Source organism: Drosophila sulfurigaster, chromosome 3, assembly GCF_023558435.1.
Source record: "Drosophila sulfurigaster albostrigata strain 15112-1811.04 chromosome 3, ASM2355843v2, whole genome shotgun sequence".
NCBI classification, from domain to species: domain Eukaryota; kingdom Metazoa; phylum Arthropoda; class Insecta; order Diptera; family Drosophilidae; genus Drosophila; species Drosophila sulfurigaster.
This window is the reverse complement of record NC_084883.1, coordinates 42099807-42115281: the sequence shown is the minus strand read 5'-3', so window position 1 is coordinate 42115281 and position 15475 is coordinate 42099807. Positions and strand designations below refer to the sequence as shown.

The 15475-nt window shown below is 43.2% G+C and overlaps 6 protein-coding genes across 6 annotated transcripts; 1 reads left to right on the top strand and 5 right to left on the bottom strand.

Moving 5' to 3' along the window:
- Positions 1–450: 450 nt before the first annotated feature.
- Positions 451–2120, bottom strand: LOC133846363 (protein phosphatase PTC7 homolog). The gene has a single exon (XM_062281313.1). It carries the CDS (start codon positions 2118–2120, stop codon positions 1494–1496), a length of 627 nt encoding a protein of 208 aa, XP_062137297.1. The 3' UTR covers positions 451–1493.
- Positions 451–4020, bottom strand: LOC133846362 (alpha-tocopherol transfer protein-like). The gene is made up of 2 exons (XM_062281312.1): positions 3585–4020; positions 451–3517 (listed from the first exon to the last, which is right to left on the bottom strand). Exons 1-2 carry the CDS (start codon positions 3887–3889, stop codon positions 2896–2898), a joined length of 927 nt encoding a protein of 308 aa, XP_062137296.1. The 5' UTR covers positions 3890–4020; the 3' UTR covers positions 451–2895.
- A 390-nt stretch (positions 4021–4410) lies between these two features.
- On the bottom strand, positions 4411–5152 carry LOC133845559 (small ribosomal subunit protein bS6m). Its single transcript, XM_062280041.1, has 2 exons — positions 4972–5152; positions 4411–4906 (listed from the first exon to the last, which is right to left on the bottom strand). Exons 1-2 carry the CDS (start codon positions 5014–5016, stop codon positions 4508–4510), a joined length of 444 nt encoding a protein of 147 aa, XP_062136025.1. The 5' UTR covers positions 5017–5152; the 3' UTR covers positions 4411–4507.
- Positions 5153–5233: 81 nt separating this feature from the next.
- LOC133845555 (uncharacterized) lies at positions 5234–9195 on the bottom strand. Its single transcript, XM_062280037.1, has 5 exons — positions 8972–9195; positions 8817–8908; positions 8039–8760; positions 7635–7975; positions 5234–7577 (listed from the first exon to the last, which is right to left on the bottom strand). The coding sequence occupies exons 1-5, from the start codon at positions 9054–9056 to the stop codon at positions 5353–5355; spliced, it is 3465 nt and encodes a 1154-aa protein (XP_062136021.1). The 5' UTR covers positions 9057–9195; the 3' UTR covers positions 5234–5352.
- A 143-nt stretch (positions 9196–9338) lies between these two features.
- LOC133845556 (importin-4-like) lies at positions 9339–14255 on the top strand. Its single transcript, XM_062280038.1, has 8 exons — positions 9339–9661; positions 10038–10210; positions 10279–10997; positions 11060–11463; positions 11941–12050; positions 12114–13254; positions 13316–13533; positions 13595–14255. The coding sequence occupies exons 1-8, from the start codon at positions 9566–9568 to the stop codon at positions 14019–14021; spliced, it is 3288 nt and encodes a 1095-aa protein (XP_062136022.1). The 5' UTR covers positions 9339–9565; the 3' UTR covers positions 14022–14255.
- On the bottom strand, positions 14017–15345 carry LOC133845557 (ADP-ribose pyrophosphatase, mitochondrial). Its single transcript, XM_062280039.1, has 2 exons — positions 14794–15345; positions 14017–14733 (listed from the first exon to the last, which is right to left on the bottom strand). The coding sequence occupies exons 1-2, from the start codon at positions 15288–15290 to the stop codon at positions 14322–14324; spliced, it is 909 nt and encodes a 302-aa protein (XP_062136023.1). The 5' UTR covers positions 15291–15345; the 3' UTR covers positions 14017–14321.
- Positions 15346–15475: the final 130 nt, after the last annotated feature.

Genomic DNA, 15475 nt, shown 5'->3' with positions numbered 1-15475 from the left:
TTGCCAAAAATAAAAGATTTATTGCCCATTCACAGCTATTATATTGCTGTATATATATGCTTATAGATACACATAAATATTATTTTCAGGCCATGAAAATTAACCACATGCTATCACATTGAAGTCCTAAGCCAAATTAATTTCCTCTGCCAACGGTTTTACATTTGCTCGACTTTATCACACCCTTTAAAATGCATGTAACAAATGCAGGGTATCAAACAATTCCTGCTGCAGATATCTGGACTGGTAACTTTCCATTCTCATGCAAAACAAGTAGTTACGATTAATGCCCGCTGCCGATGTTGTTGTACCAAATCAAGCTGGAAATAACCGATCATAATTAAAAACGGTCAGCGAAGATTTTGTCAAATCGACCTTTGTACTCTAGTAATTTAAACATTGCATGCGATGCATTGGCATGCATTATAAGAATCACCAAGGAAAAGACATTGCTTAGTTTATCGTTTTTCATTGAATAATTTTTCAGTTTTTATTATTATTATTGAATCGCAATATCAGTGAGTACATTTGACTAACAGTTTGTAGACAGTCGTAGCCTGGATAAATCCTCAGTTCAATAATTGCATAGCGTTTACACTTTTAACTTCCTCAACTGTGTATGTGTATGTGTGGGGGTGTGAGTAGGTATTGTGGGTATGTAAGTATGTATTGCATGTCGCGCATTATTATTATTATTATTGTTGTTGATTAGAACTCGTCGTAACCGTTGTCATTGACGACAACGATCATTTCGGCTGATAATTTCGTTTTTGAAAGCACTTCTACTTATACTATTCATATAATATATATATAGTTCAAGGCATTGCATTCGCTTCAAAATGATTTTCGCTTTCGGACTTTATTTATTATTTGGTTTTGTAGGTCGCTCACCAGGATGCGTCGTTTTTTCTTCATTTCGTAAAAAGAGTATGGATTATTGACGAGTGTGTGTGGGGCGGATGTGTTTATGGCTTGGGGGTTAACTAACAATCGAGTGTGTAGCGTCCTCAATCTCAACATGCAGCTTAAAACTTAGACAAAACTACCGAACAAACTCTTTTCTCACGCCTATAAACTAAACGAGTACGAGCTACAATTAATTACATTTATATCTAAAGTGGGTATGGGAGGGGGTAGGACTAACGACCATGATCCAATCTTCACATGGCCACGGTTGCGAGCACCACAGTTATATCGTCGGGCTTGCCTCCACGTGCCTGAATATTGTTGCGTCGCGCACTAAGGGCGAAGGGCGAAAGGAATTCACTGTTGAGCGACAGAGTGCGTGCCATCAAGGCCAATGTGTTGGCGGTCATCTGCAGCTTGACAGGATCACGTTCACCTTCCACATCGCGCAACACCTGCAGCATCAGATCTTCGGGCACGTTATCGAAGACACCGTCGGTAGCAATCAGGATGACATCGCCCTCTTGAACAGGGAAACTCATGGTGTCTGCTGACTCGGGACTATCGCTGAGGACATTGGGACCATGTCAAGGGGGCGGTAGCGAGAGTTGGAAGGGTGTATTAAAGTAGTGCTGTTGCTCCTCCGATTTGTGAACGATTTCACCTTCACGCACCACAATGAAACCGCTGTCGCCAATGTTGGCGGTGTGCACAGTGCTTGTCTCGCGATTGAGAATCAGCACACAGGCTGTGCTGCTGCCCAGTATGGGTTTCTTCTGCTCCATCAGTTCGCAGTAGCTATAGGCAAGCAGGTTGACGGGTCGCTGCGGATTGAAGTGAGCGCAACGCACCAGGCGTTCGCAGGTGCGCATGAGGAAGGAGGAGAACTCTCCCGGATCTATTCCGTAACTTCGCCAGCCGCCCACACCATCGGCCACGCCCATCACATCGGCTGTATCGGTGGATGCCTTGAACCACGAGTCTTCACCATATTTGCCTGGCTTATACTTGTGTCGCAGATTGTCCTTGGCAAAGCCACAAACCACCGAAACGAATCGGGGTCGAGATCGATTTGCAGTTGCCTTTCCAGCAGCACCTTTGGTTGTTGTAGTTGTTGCACCCGTCGTTGTGGATGTCGTTGCATCGAGCAGTGTCGAAAAGCTGCTACGTAACGCCCGGGATATCAGACGCGACGTCCAATTAAGCGAATGCATCGTCGCAACGCAAAATACACACGAAGAAACGCGTGCTCGCTAAATTATATCCGAAGCTCGTTTTATACGTACATATAGATTATATCGATTTTACAATGGAGTTAACTTGTGTGTCTCGTGAACAGTGACGTAGTTGGTATTGGTGGTGGCATCAACGACTGTTTTTAACTGCCTGTTGGCCACAAATTTAACGAATTCACGTTCCAATTAAGTAATAAAAAAAATAAAATTCAACTACGACTGTGTTATGTGATACATTTTTTTCCATACGTCAAAGTCGCCATACGTCGCCAGCGTGACCGCAATTCGAATCGGAAAATATACTATTTCATATCGTAAATATACCACAACCATACTTGTTATCAACTTATATTTCAAAAAATGTATGCCAATTTTTTTAAACGGAGCGAGAAAACCAAAACTCCTTGAACTACATTTTTTTTGTTCGTCAATTAAAATAATATACGATTTTTATGAATCTCTAGCACTTAACAGGTGTATAATTAAACGTTACAAAGGGACTGTTAATAACAGTATTTTTGACAGCTCGCATACCATGTGACTTTGACAGTTTATTAAATGTTTATCGATAACAATTTTAACAGACAGTGAATGAGCAAGTTAGTTGGCGGAAGGGTTTGAATTCGATTTCCCATAAACACTTTTTATTCAATGTACTTTTTACAAACAAGAATTAAGAAAATTAAGTAACTTACATACCCTGTCTTCCGCTGCTAATCCATAATTAATGAATAACCATATATGAATATATATACTAATCTACATCTAGCTTTCTAAAGGAACCCTCAGTACCAAAGATGCTATCGAAATCAATAGGCTTTCCGGGACGAAGTTTCTCATCAGTGCCATACTTCGCATTGTCTTTAAAGTATTCTCTATACGCGTCAAATTTGGTATCCCATTCCGCGATAATTTCCGCAAGTGAACCATTCTGGCCACCATACTCCTTGGGTAGGTATTCCAAGGGAACTTGCTCCACCAACGAATCAATTTTACTATGCACAAAAAGTCTACCCTGCTGCTTCTTCGACATCATAGGCTTGAACATGTTGAAGACCGTCTCGAAGCCCGTAATTGTGTTCACAAAGTGTTGTGCCTTAGGTCGCATGGGTAAAGCTTCTTCTGAGAACGCTGTCATCTTTTTAGCCAGACCCGGTGTCATTTGAAACATGTGCGATGCAGTTGCTCCGTTTAAGTCCATAATGAATATCACACCATTGATTATTGCATAATCGTCCTCTATTAGAGCAATTTCCTGCATAACCTGACCGACCTGCATTACTTCGCCTATGCTGTATTTTTCAGCAGGCACAACACCAAGTCGAAAAATTCCCAATCGAACTCCATTTAATAGATTGGGTAGGTAGACGATGGGTCTGTTTATGGTAGATGACTATTCATTATTAATCGACCTTCAGCATTTAATAGTTAAAAATAACTTACCCTTGTCGTTGAATTTCACGCAACTTTGGATCGTCTACGTTGGTGATGTTAAAGAGTTCAGGATATTTGGTGCGCAAAGTGTAGTATTTATCCAACTTGGCCTTGGTTCTCTCCAAACTGTATTTGCAGCCGCGCAGAAAAGCGATCAAGAACTGATCATCCGTGCGGGGATTAAGATGGGGTTGTTGATCGATCCAAGTCTTTATAGCCTCCAGATCAGCTTCGATACGTTCAGGGACTTCGTTAAGATTGTTCGTGGCATTGGCTTGCAATTCCGCAGAGATCGGGCGTATCTGAGGTGGCATTTTGAATATGTAACTGTTCCGCAACGATTGACTATTGAACTGCGACTATTTGTAGGTACTATCTTAGGGTACAGCAAACTTATTTGCTGATTTGATTATGTCGTTTATCAATTTCGAGATAACATTAATTGTTGGCCATATACCCAATAAAGACAAGCATTGATAAACTTAATATTTCATCAAAGTACTGAACTTGTTCATAATACAAAATAAATTGCATGTACTCAATACCAATAAAGTGTGCGATTTGAAATAATCCAAACTTTAAATAACTATTATCGATATCGATATTAGTTAATTAATATAAGATATCGATTATCAAATACATGCTGCACAGTGGTATAAATACTTGATTCAGCAGCGATTGTAATTCAATTTCAATACTAAACATAAATATTTTTGGTTTCAATAAAAAAAAAAAAACGGAATTATATAAATTTATAAATTTTACTTTACCGTAAATTATTAATATAATGAAACAAAACTATCTTTTTCGTATAATAAACCGAACCTAAATCAGATGTTTGGTGTAACAATTCGCTTTTATCGAATAAAAGAACTACAGATCCATTTAATGCAACATATTTAATAAAAGCTTTAATTATGTTTGTTGTATCACTACTTCTGGAAGGGATAATAGTCTAGACCAGAGTTGTAGTTATATTTGGGCTTGTGTTTCCTCTTCGCAATGTCGATGATCTCTTGCACATCCTTGCGGTAGGCGGGTGGTAGCATCTCATCGTGTAGCGTGCACTTGAACTCGGCTGAATCTTCGACCTTGTAAATGTTACGGCGTATGATATCGATGTCACGACCAAACTCCTCTTTCAGATCCAATATCTTTGTGGGCGCCGTGTCGAAGAAAATGCTGAAGTACGTTCCCTCCTTGTGCACCACGCCATGTTCGCTTACTTTGTGTGGCAAGGGACGGGCTCCGAGATTTTCCAATTTTCTGATAATTCCACCTTTGTTGAAGATCGACTCAGCTGTTCGCTTGATGACAGATATCAATTCCGGCTACAACAAAAAACGCACATTTTACTATTTACTTTACATAACTTGTGGCATTCTTTTATACATACTCGAGGAAGTTGTCGCAGAACCAGCGATAATTCATAAGAAGGCATTTTGGCGTATGTAAACTTTTATTAGTGTTTTATAGTCTAATGACTGGTTTAATTTATAATTTTTATTTAATAACAAAACACAAATTGACACAAACTGCACAATTTGTTTTGGTTAATTGGCCCGGTGTGACCAATTTACAAATATACGAAAGAATTAAAAGAGCCTGCGCATGTTTGTTGCCTACTTTAAGGCCGTTTAAAAATAAAGTCCGCTAAATTCGAATGAAGTAAAATACATTTAATTGACAAACAGAATGAATAAGGGAATTACAACTATAATAAACATGAAATGAAGCAAATTACTAATACAGTACTACTCAATAAAAATATATAAACTTAAGCTTTAAAAGTAATGGGCACATTAATGCGTTCATTTTCCATGGCCACCTCTATGATGGCCTGGAAATCTTTTTGCTGCATTTCACGTCTTGGCGTTCGCAATGGATGCACTGTAACCTCCACTTGGCCGCCATCGGGTGCAATATACGATTCTCTGGGAGAAATCTGCAGTAAATCAGGCACATTGCAGCTAATCTCAATAAATTGTCGCGATCTGAAACTGTTCTTCACATAGAACTTTTTGCCTTCAATTGCATGGCTGCCTCCAGTGAAATCAAATGCAATTTTCTCGGGTTGCACTGACCAATTACGCTCCATGGGCTGTTGATCAATGACCGAAGTAGTGTCTGCCTCGTGCAGTTCATCAATCGGTTCCATCATATTGCTGGGAGTCGGTGAATTGGCTGCACAAACTGTACGAAAGAGCACAGTTTCTTCCGCATCGGGCAAACAAAGATGTGAGTACTCAGCGGATTCATCAAAGTCACGATTAAGTGTCAGTGCCACGTCGATAATGCGCACAACTGTGACCAGATCCAGTATTAATTCGGGTGGCTCATTCAACAGGCTAATGCTGCGTATCGGTTGCTCGTCGGGGAAAGTGCTCCAAATATTGTCCAGCATCGATGAAGTCATTTGTTCCCGTTGCTCGCCAGTCATGCGTTGAACCAGTGAGCGCATGCGTTGTCTGTTTGGTTCATCACCGCAAAATATGCGCATATTCGCCAGCGTCAAGACCTGCGATGTCTTCTTTAGTATGTTCTTGACATCCTCTCGATTCGGATGGAAAACAATCTGTACCACAGCTTCGCTTCGTGGCGGCAAAATAATCTTGCTTGGCCGCACCTCAAATGCCGCATTAAGACGTGGCTTCAGCAACACTGTCGAATCAACAGTGATGCCCGCAAACGCTGTCAACGGTCCTTTGTTGTAGAATTTAAAGCAGGCAGTCAGAGGACCAAAGGCCAAATCTCGCACATTTCCCACGGTCAAGAAGCTGGCGCCAACCGGTCCCTTAAGCAATCCCTGTACTGTGATGGATGCATTGCCTCCGTAACCATACAGCGGTATTTCCATGCTTGGTTGCTGGCAATTGTTGGCGCCGTTGGGCGCATAGAAGGAGAGTGCTCCAATTGCTGCGCCGCTCACAGTTGGACAAAAGCTAATACAGATGCTGCGACACTCCATCGACTGCAAGGTGATGGTGTTGCTATCGCTGCCCACCAATTGGAATCCAGGTCCCTGTATGCTGAGACGTATGACCAGCCGCTTATCTGAAGTGTTCTTAATCTGCATGGACTTGCGCACATCTGTGCGCAACTTGGTGCTGCCCCAGCACAAGCTGGTGTGTGTCACCTTCAAGGGCAAGATTTTGCCATCACGATGACTGAACTCACTCGAGTTGGAGGAGCGTGACATACTGCGCGGCAAGGCACTCATTTGGCTACCATTCGTCACTTTACGTACCGAGCTAAAACCGCTTGTGGAGCTTGCTTCGCTGGCCGCCGGTGAAGAGTTGGTACGACGGGCCATGCTCGAGGCTCCAGCGCCCGAGAGCATGCGACGATCCGAACTTGTTGTACTGTCTAATAGGGGCGACGACAAGCAGCTTCGTGGCGAAGACAGTGGTGACACATTACGCACGCTCTTCACGAGATTAGGCGAAATGCCAAAGTCGCATTCCGTGGACGATGGCAAAGCATCGCAGCCATCAAGACGTGTGGAGCTAAATGAATTCTGTGAGCTGCGCACAGTGCCCACAGTAAGACTATGCTTCTTGTTAACGGGCGTCTTGTCCTCGTCCTCCTCATCTGTAGGCGGTAATGTATGCACACCATCACTGCTCGTTGGACTCACGGCTCGCTGCGAATTCGGTGACTTGGTGTGCCGCACACGACGTCCAGGTGACTTTACAGGCGTCGAGGGCCATTCATCAATGTCAGCATCGTGTCCATCGCTGGCCGTTACCAATATATTGGGTGCATTGAAGTCCGCCAGCGGACTTAAAGGTTGCCGTTTCTTGGGCGCCACAATGCTGTCCTGCAATTGCTTAAAATCGGACGTGTTTAGCAAGGAGTCTGTGAAGCTCATTGTGTCCGTAAGCTTAGACTTCGACTTGCACAACGTACTATCATTCTCCTTATTCTCGTCATCGGCGCCATGTAGGCGAAATTTGTTTACTACATCGCCCACTGAAGTATCGGAGTTCAGCTCCAGATTGCCTGTGGAGATAAAATACAATTACATATTTATTTATACTCTTCAGCTAATGAACTCACGTAGTGCTTCGTCTATAGCCGACAAGCTTAACAGTTCCGAGCTTGTTGGCGGCTTCTTCTTGGCCTCTACTTGCAGTGCTTTGTTGAACTTATCCTGCTGCATTTTCTTCATAAGATTGCGCTCTATCTTGGCACTCTCCGCCTTGGTATAAGTCTTATTGTCCACATGTGGCGTTATCTCGACATCACTGCTTATTGGTGTTTGTGGTGATGGTGCCAGCTGGGCCAGAGCTGAATGCAGCTCATCGCGTTCGTCGTTGCCAACAATGTTGGAAATGCTGTCCGAACGCATTTGAAAATAGTTTCCCAGCGAAAAGTCGGGATCACCTGCAAGAACAGAACTACAACAGGCATGCATATTGAAGAAGCCTCTTTAGATGCCTTTGTAAAATCGCTCTACTCACTTGGACACAGAGTTCTCTATCTCTGGTGTTTGTGGTGGCGCCGCAATCTTCTGCAATGCCTGCTTGCTCAACGTGGCCGTTGGCACAGCTGCAAACTCCTGTGCCCATGAGATTTCACCATTCACTAGCTGGGACTGCATCAACTCGGCAGGCGCAAAACTCTCATCGAATCCTTGTCCGGCTGCCGAGCCAAATGAAAAGCCGCCGCCGCCATTCAGACTGGAGTTACTCAAGTCCGCGGTGCGTGGCAAGCTACGCGAGTAGTTGAATGAATCACTGATTGTACTGGCGCTTGTGCTGTTTCTGGACTGCTCATGGCTGGATACATCATCCTCCAGCCGCTTGGCAAACTGCACACGTGCCTTCTCCACAAAGGATGACTTTAGTATATCGGCCACCGAGACTTGTCTGCTCTGTTTGCTGGCCCGTGAGTCATTCTTGCACAGAGTTGAGCGTCCTGTAATCTCGCCTGGTTCGAAGAAAACATGCGCAGCCTTTGGTGCTGGCGTTGGCATTAGAACAGAACCACTCGAGTTGAGATCGATCGTTTCCTCAGTAATCAAATCCGATATATTTGTGAAATTGCTAACGCTGGGAGCGCTACTCACACGACTCGTTCCGTGTCTAGGTGCTAGTTGTTTATTTTCAACATCGGATGACGAGAAATAACTAGATCGCGATCGCGGTTTTTCGAGTGTCTCCAGCGCCTTGAGGCGTCCCGCCTGAAATTGCATAGCGCGCATTTAACACAAAGAAATTGTCTTGGTATAGTCTTTACCTTGAGGCGTTCATTGACATCCGATTTATTCCTACTAGTATTTGCGCTATTATTTCTGGATAAACTAGACATCATGGACAAATCGCCGAAAACTACAGTCAACGAAATTCACAGTTAAATTTTTTGAAGACAAACACTTTTTGTCGCTTTTTCACCTTTCAGATTATCCATGCTTAGAATGCCCAAAGAGTTCTGATCCTTTTGACTGCTGCCACTATGGTTGCTTGCACTTTTGTCCATGTTGTAAGCTTTTTAACTTTAACTAACACAATATAATAAACCACACGCACAACAAAAACAAAACAATACAATTTTATAGAAAATAAGACGCGCGACGTTTATGTTCAAAATGGTGCTTGTCGTGACTCACGACGAAGCTGCGAACACTACTGGTCACATTGGCTGATAAATTGTTATCGAGCGTTTGAATGTTGAATAAAATTAAGTATCGAAGCAATCTTTTTCCAACCAAATTTCTAAGCAAAAACGAATTTGAAAGAAAAAATTTAATGACATTTTATTCCAATTTTAACAGTCTACAAGCAAGCATAAATTTTTGAAATATATGTTTTATTTTATTGTTTTATATATTTTTTTTATAAATTTTAGTACAGCCCTAAAAGTTTGAAAACGTGGTTATAAAATTTTTTTTGCAACCCTAGCCGCCACATTTATTCGCGAATTTCGGCAGTCGTTTCGTGCTCGTGCCCCGGCAACATATTAGATTTCTGTTTCTTGTTGGTTGGTAAATGCGGCATACTGATACATTGACATTCAATATGGAAGCTACGCTTGATCAGATCATATCCGAATTGTTATGCACGGATACGGAACGGATTCGTCAGGTAAGCTTTAGCAGCCGGCAAGAAATCCTTTTGCGAAAATTGGCGACGCCTTTGAACGCGCCCATTTGACACACATTGTATATCTCCATTTTGTACATTCACACACATGCAAACGGGAAGATGTGTGTCAAAGGAGAAGACAAAAATCTATGCAATATCTTTCAAATACTCTCAAGAAATATATGTATGTATGTGCTGAAGTTTGTATACACACATGCATAGGAATTTAGCATGTGCATGGGTATACAAATAAGTACGTATGTGTATGTATGTGTGCGTAATTGGAAGCACGTTGTTGGCACACACACATGCCGACGATTTTTAATTAATTTATGTACTATAAAATTTATACTGCCGTTTCCGTTACTGTTGCCAGGCCACCATTGAATTGGGCAAGGCCCATGAAAATCCCGATACTCTGCCGGCACTATGCCGCATGGTTGTGTCGCAACGCGAGCCGCAAGTGCGCCAATTTGCCGCTGTGCTGCTAAACAAGCGTCTGCAGAAGCTGCGCCATTGGCAGATGGTGCCAGCCGATCAAAAGGAAAGGTAGGATTGCGTGTAGACACACCACCGAAACAGTGCAAAGCTTATTAATGTACGTATATGCTTTCTAGCATCAAGTCTGGCATGTTGCAGGCACTGATCAATGAGAAAGAGAAGTCGGTGAAGAACTCAATTGCCATGCTGCTGGGCTCGTTGGTGCGTCACGAGCAGGAGAAGAAGGACTCGTGGTTGAACGAACTGTTGACCTTCATCTACACCCGCTGTTGTTCCGAGGATCCCACAGAGAGTGAGCTGGGCTCATCGATCTTTGCCACACTCACCGATGCGGCACCAGATCAGTTTGTCTATCACATGGAATCGATATGTGAAATGTTCGCCAGAGTGCTTTTAGCTGCAGAGGCTAAAGGCAATCTAGCCACGCCCACCATTGTCAACATTACCATGGGCATGTGTGCTTTGATGCCATTTGTGAGCGGACACACGAGTGCCGAGCAAACGGTGACAAAGGTGCTGCCGCTATTGATCAAGGCGGCCTATGCCTTCGCCCACAAGGGCGATGAACAAGAGTTCTCCGTTGTGTTTGATGTGGTGGACAGCATTGCAGAATATGCGCCAAAGTTGTTGAACAACAATGTGAAACAATTGGTTGAGTTTTGTCTGGAGACGGCAAACAATAAGCAAATCGATGAATCTATTCGCATTCAAGTGATTACATTTGTGGGACGCATTGTGCGTATCAAGAAGAAGGTCATTGTCAAGCAAAAGTTGCTCGAGCCCATTCTAGGCGTCATCTTTGAGATGATGTGCTGCGAAACCGAAGTTGATACAGGTAATTAACTGAATGCGTACATTTTTTGTGAACATTTGTATATTTGTAAATTGTGTGCTTAGAGGAAGAAGTCTTTATGGGCGACAGCAACAATCCAGTAGCAGCTTCAACCCAGACACTTGACTTATTGGCATTGCACATCTCTCCCGAGAAGTTGATTCCACCATTGCTGCAACTGCTGGAGCCTGCTCTGCAGAATCCAGATCATTTGCGACGTCGTGCCGCCTTCTTGTGTATCGCTGTCATTGCCGAAGGTTGCACCGAGGCCATTTGCAACAAGTATATGCAAGTGATGCTGAACATTATCAAGAGCGGCATTGTTGATGCTTCACCTTTGGTGCGCATTGCAGCGTTCTTCGCACTCGGTCAGTTCTCCGAGCATTTGCAACCGGAAATCTCAAAGTACGCCAGCGAAATTTTGCCCGTGCTTTTTGATTTTCTGCATCAGTTGGTGGGCGAACTAAAGGTAAGTTGTTCTCTGCGCGATATTTAATCTCGCACCTTTTGCTACATTGATAAACTCTTATTTTGAATTGTGCTGCGTGTGAATCTAAAAGGCTGAGCAAAACAGCAACTGCAATGGCAACAGCAACGAGCCGAATCCCGTACCTGCAAAAGATACAATTCTGTACATAAATCACCTGCAAATCAAACGCAAATCAGTTCTCACCAAATACAGGGTGCCTTCTTTTCTCAAATACGAATTCACTAGTTGTTCTTGCACTTCATCTACACTATTAATAATTGTCTTGCCATGTCTTTTTAATGCCCCACAAGTCCGAATTTAATACTTGTTATACTTTCGTAAGACTCGCTTGAAAGTAAAGCAAGTATATCTGGCAAGCATTTTTAAGTCTTAACACGCATCAGTGAAGCATGCTCAGCACAAATCGCATATTGAATCGTACTTGATTGATAATTTTCATAATTGCACCCTTTGCAGATGGGAAATCCCGAACCCAAGCACACGGATCGCATGTTCTATGCTTTGGAGACCTACTGTCAGAACTTGGAAGAAAACATTGTGCCACATTTGCCAGCGTTGATGGAACGGTAAGGAAAGCTTTTGTTTTACCCAAATTACAAGAGACTAAAATAATGTATGTGCATTTGCAGTCTCTTTGAAACATTGGAGCCGCAGAATTCGCCACATCTTCGTGGCATGGCACTTACAACTGTCTCCTCGGTGGCCACTGCGGCCAAGGAGCATTTGATGCCGTATTTGCCAAAGATCATCGAGATACTGCAAGTATATCTGGTAAAAGATTGCCCCGAAGAGATCTTTGAGCTGCGCATTGGAGCAATTGATACATTAGCTGCCATCACGCGTGTCGTGGGTAAGGAGAACATTATTCCGCTCGCCAACGATACGATGGCTTATTGCCTCACAATGTTGGATGAGGGACCCGATGATCCAGACTTCAGACGCAGCGTTTACAATCTGATGGGTGCCTTGTCTAATGTGGTGAATGAGAGCATGGCAACGGTGTTCCCCAAAATTATGGATCGCATCATTGAAACCGTCATATCAACAAACGACATACTGCCCGTTTCAAAGGACGATCCCACACCTGAGGCTTTTGCTGATGTGGCTGCCATTGATCAGGAAATCGATCTCGCCAATACAGATGATGAGGATGACGACGATGAGGATGTTGCCTATCATGTGGAGAATGACTTTGTGTATGAGAAAGAAGAGGCTATTGGCACACTGAAGGAATTCGCCGCCAACACTGGAGCTGCATTCGCTCCCTATCTGCAGACGGCCTTTGAGAATGTTTACAAGGTCGTGGAACATCCACAGGATAACATTCGCAAGGTGGCCATCGAGGCACTCTGTGCCTTTGTCACTGCTCTGCACAAATTGGGTGATGGTGATGGCGTGAAGCGTGCCAGCTCGATTATATTGCCCAAGTTTGTTCAAATCGTGCGCAACGATGATGAGCAGACCGTTGTCATTCATCTGCTTGACGTATTGGGAGATCTGTTCAGTGAAGTGAACGTTATGGCAATACCGAGCCAAGAAATAGCTGATCAAATCTTTGCTTGCATCAAAGATGTGCTCAACAATAAATTGGCTTGCCAGTTTAACGAGCCAAGCGGCGGCGGTGACGAAGATGATATTGAGGACAGTGAATTCGACGAGATGCTGATTGAAAATGCTGGCAATTTGTTGCCACAGTTTGGTAAAACATTGAAACCAGACATATTCTCGATGTACTTTGGACGCCTCTTTCCTTTCTTTTTGAGCAAGCTGGTAATTTATTACAGAGCGAATTCAATTTATAAGCAATATTAAATTTAACTTTTACTTACAGAACAAGGCAAAGAAAAACGATGTGGCTGACCATCGCACTATGGTTTATGGCATTTTGGCTGAATCTTTCCAATCGTTGGGCAATTGTGTGCCCACTTATTTTGATACCGTATGCCCCATGTTCATCGCTGGTGTCCACGATACCGAGCCCAAGGCACGCCAGAATTGTTATTACGGATTGGGCGAACTTGTTTTGCATGGCGAGGAGAAATCATTTGAGTGAGTTAGCTTGGAATATCACTATTTAAATGTATACATTCTCAAATTTATTTCTATTTAGATCCTTCCCAGCCATTTTACAAGCACTTTCTGGCGCCATTGCCTCGGAAAAGAACCCTTCAGCGCTGGATAATATTTGCGGAGCCGTGGGTCGCATGATTGTTACCAATCACAATCTTGTACCGATCCAGCAAGTGCTACCCGTATTCCTTTCTAATTTGCCGCTGCGCGAAGATATGGACGAACTTGAGATGGTGATCAGAGCCCTCGAAGTTTTGTACATGCAGGCACGTCCTACTCTTGTGGATTACCTTGAGCAAATTATGGTAATCCTTATTGATGTCTTGTACAAAAACCAAATTGCTGAAGAGGAAAAGAAAGTGAGGGCAGTTGCCTTCCTGAAGGATATTAGCACTCAATATCCCGATAAATACAATAACGTAGCGAATTCCAGTCCCGAGGTTGTTAGTTTTTTGCAGACCCTTTAAATGCGCATCATCATCATCATTACCATCTAGCTAGGACAGATGCTACAACGATCTACAAGCAGCTACAACAGGAGGAGCATAATTTATTTGAACTAACTTTTGAGGCACAAGCAAAGCTTGCTAATTCCAACCTCTTTTTTTATTAGCAAACCGAATGGTTTCCTTATGAAGTTACATTCTTTTATTGGAAATTTCTAGTGAATAAAATGAAATAAATATACACGTAAAACATGAGCCAGACTTTTATGTTCTTCGAGATCAGAAGACTTTAAAATATTGTAAATTAATTTTTCAAAAGTATTACCAATGTGCATCTCGCTTGAGCACAACTTCTTTAACAATATCTGCATGATTAGCGTGTAATTTGAGATTACTATCGATGTCGGTCCAGCGAACATTTGTTGCATCGTCGCCAGCTTCTAACTGCAGCTGACCAACTTGTGTGCCATCCTCATCATGGAAATTCAGCGCAGTTGTCTCCATCCAAGCATTGTCTGTGTTGCGAAAGTCATCCACATACCCGCTATAGACATGAACGCCCTCTTTGAAGAACTGTTCGACCATGTTTCCCTTGTCGGTGAAATTGAGTGCTTCCTCGGTGAACTCACGTTTGAGAGTGACGCTTACATTCTCGCCTGGATCGACCATGCCTCCGGGAATCGCCCATAATTTGTTATCCGAACGCTGTATAGCCACCATTTGCAGAATGTTTCTAGGGAAGTGTATATTGAAATTATGATGCATTCATTTTAATGCATAGTTTAGCACTTACTTTCCGCTCTCTTGATGCTGTATAATGGCACCACTTTGATCTCGTTTCCAGCGCGTTACAATTGGATCAGCAGCATGGTTGGGACCCCAGCGTCCCAGTGATCCACGACCCCTCAAACCTGTGCGTCCAATTGGATTTTGCGGCACGCCGTCTTCCAGCTTATAGTCGCCATGAAAGGAAACGCGATTCACGATGCCATCGTTGTGATTCCATTTTGGCTGCACAGCATCGCCGCTCAACGGAGTATCCGCCCAGCTCTGGCCACCGATATGCGGTGCCGTGTAAGCCGGTGGACAGTATTTCGCATAGGGCACTGACCAAAAAACGACATCATCCGGCACTGGAAAACGCGAGACGTTGCTGCGAGGATAGGCATTGTTGCGGCATATTATGTGCCGAAAGATGCCAGGTTTTATAATAGAAGCCAACATTTCAATTGAACCGAGGGCACTAAATAAAAAGCACGTAAATATTGTTGTAAACAAAGTGATGCACATTTAACAAAGCGGCGTGCAATTCGCGCTCTTGAAGAAAACAAAGCGAACAGCTGATAGGGTTGCTAAGCAGTTGACAGTTTGCAAGCGTGACACAGCTAAGCAGCGAGGGTGACTTGGTAACTTTGGAGCTTAGTAAATATGGAAATGGTTTCAAAATTGAACTACCATTTAAATTATTGTAAAAT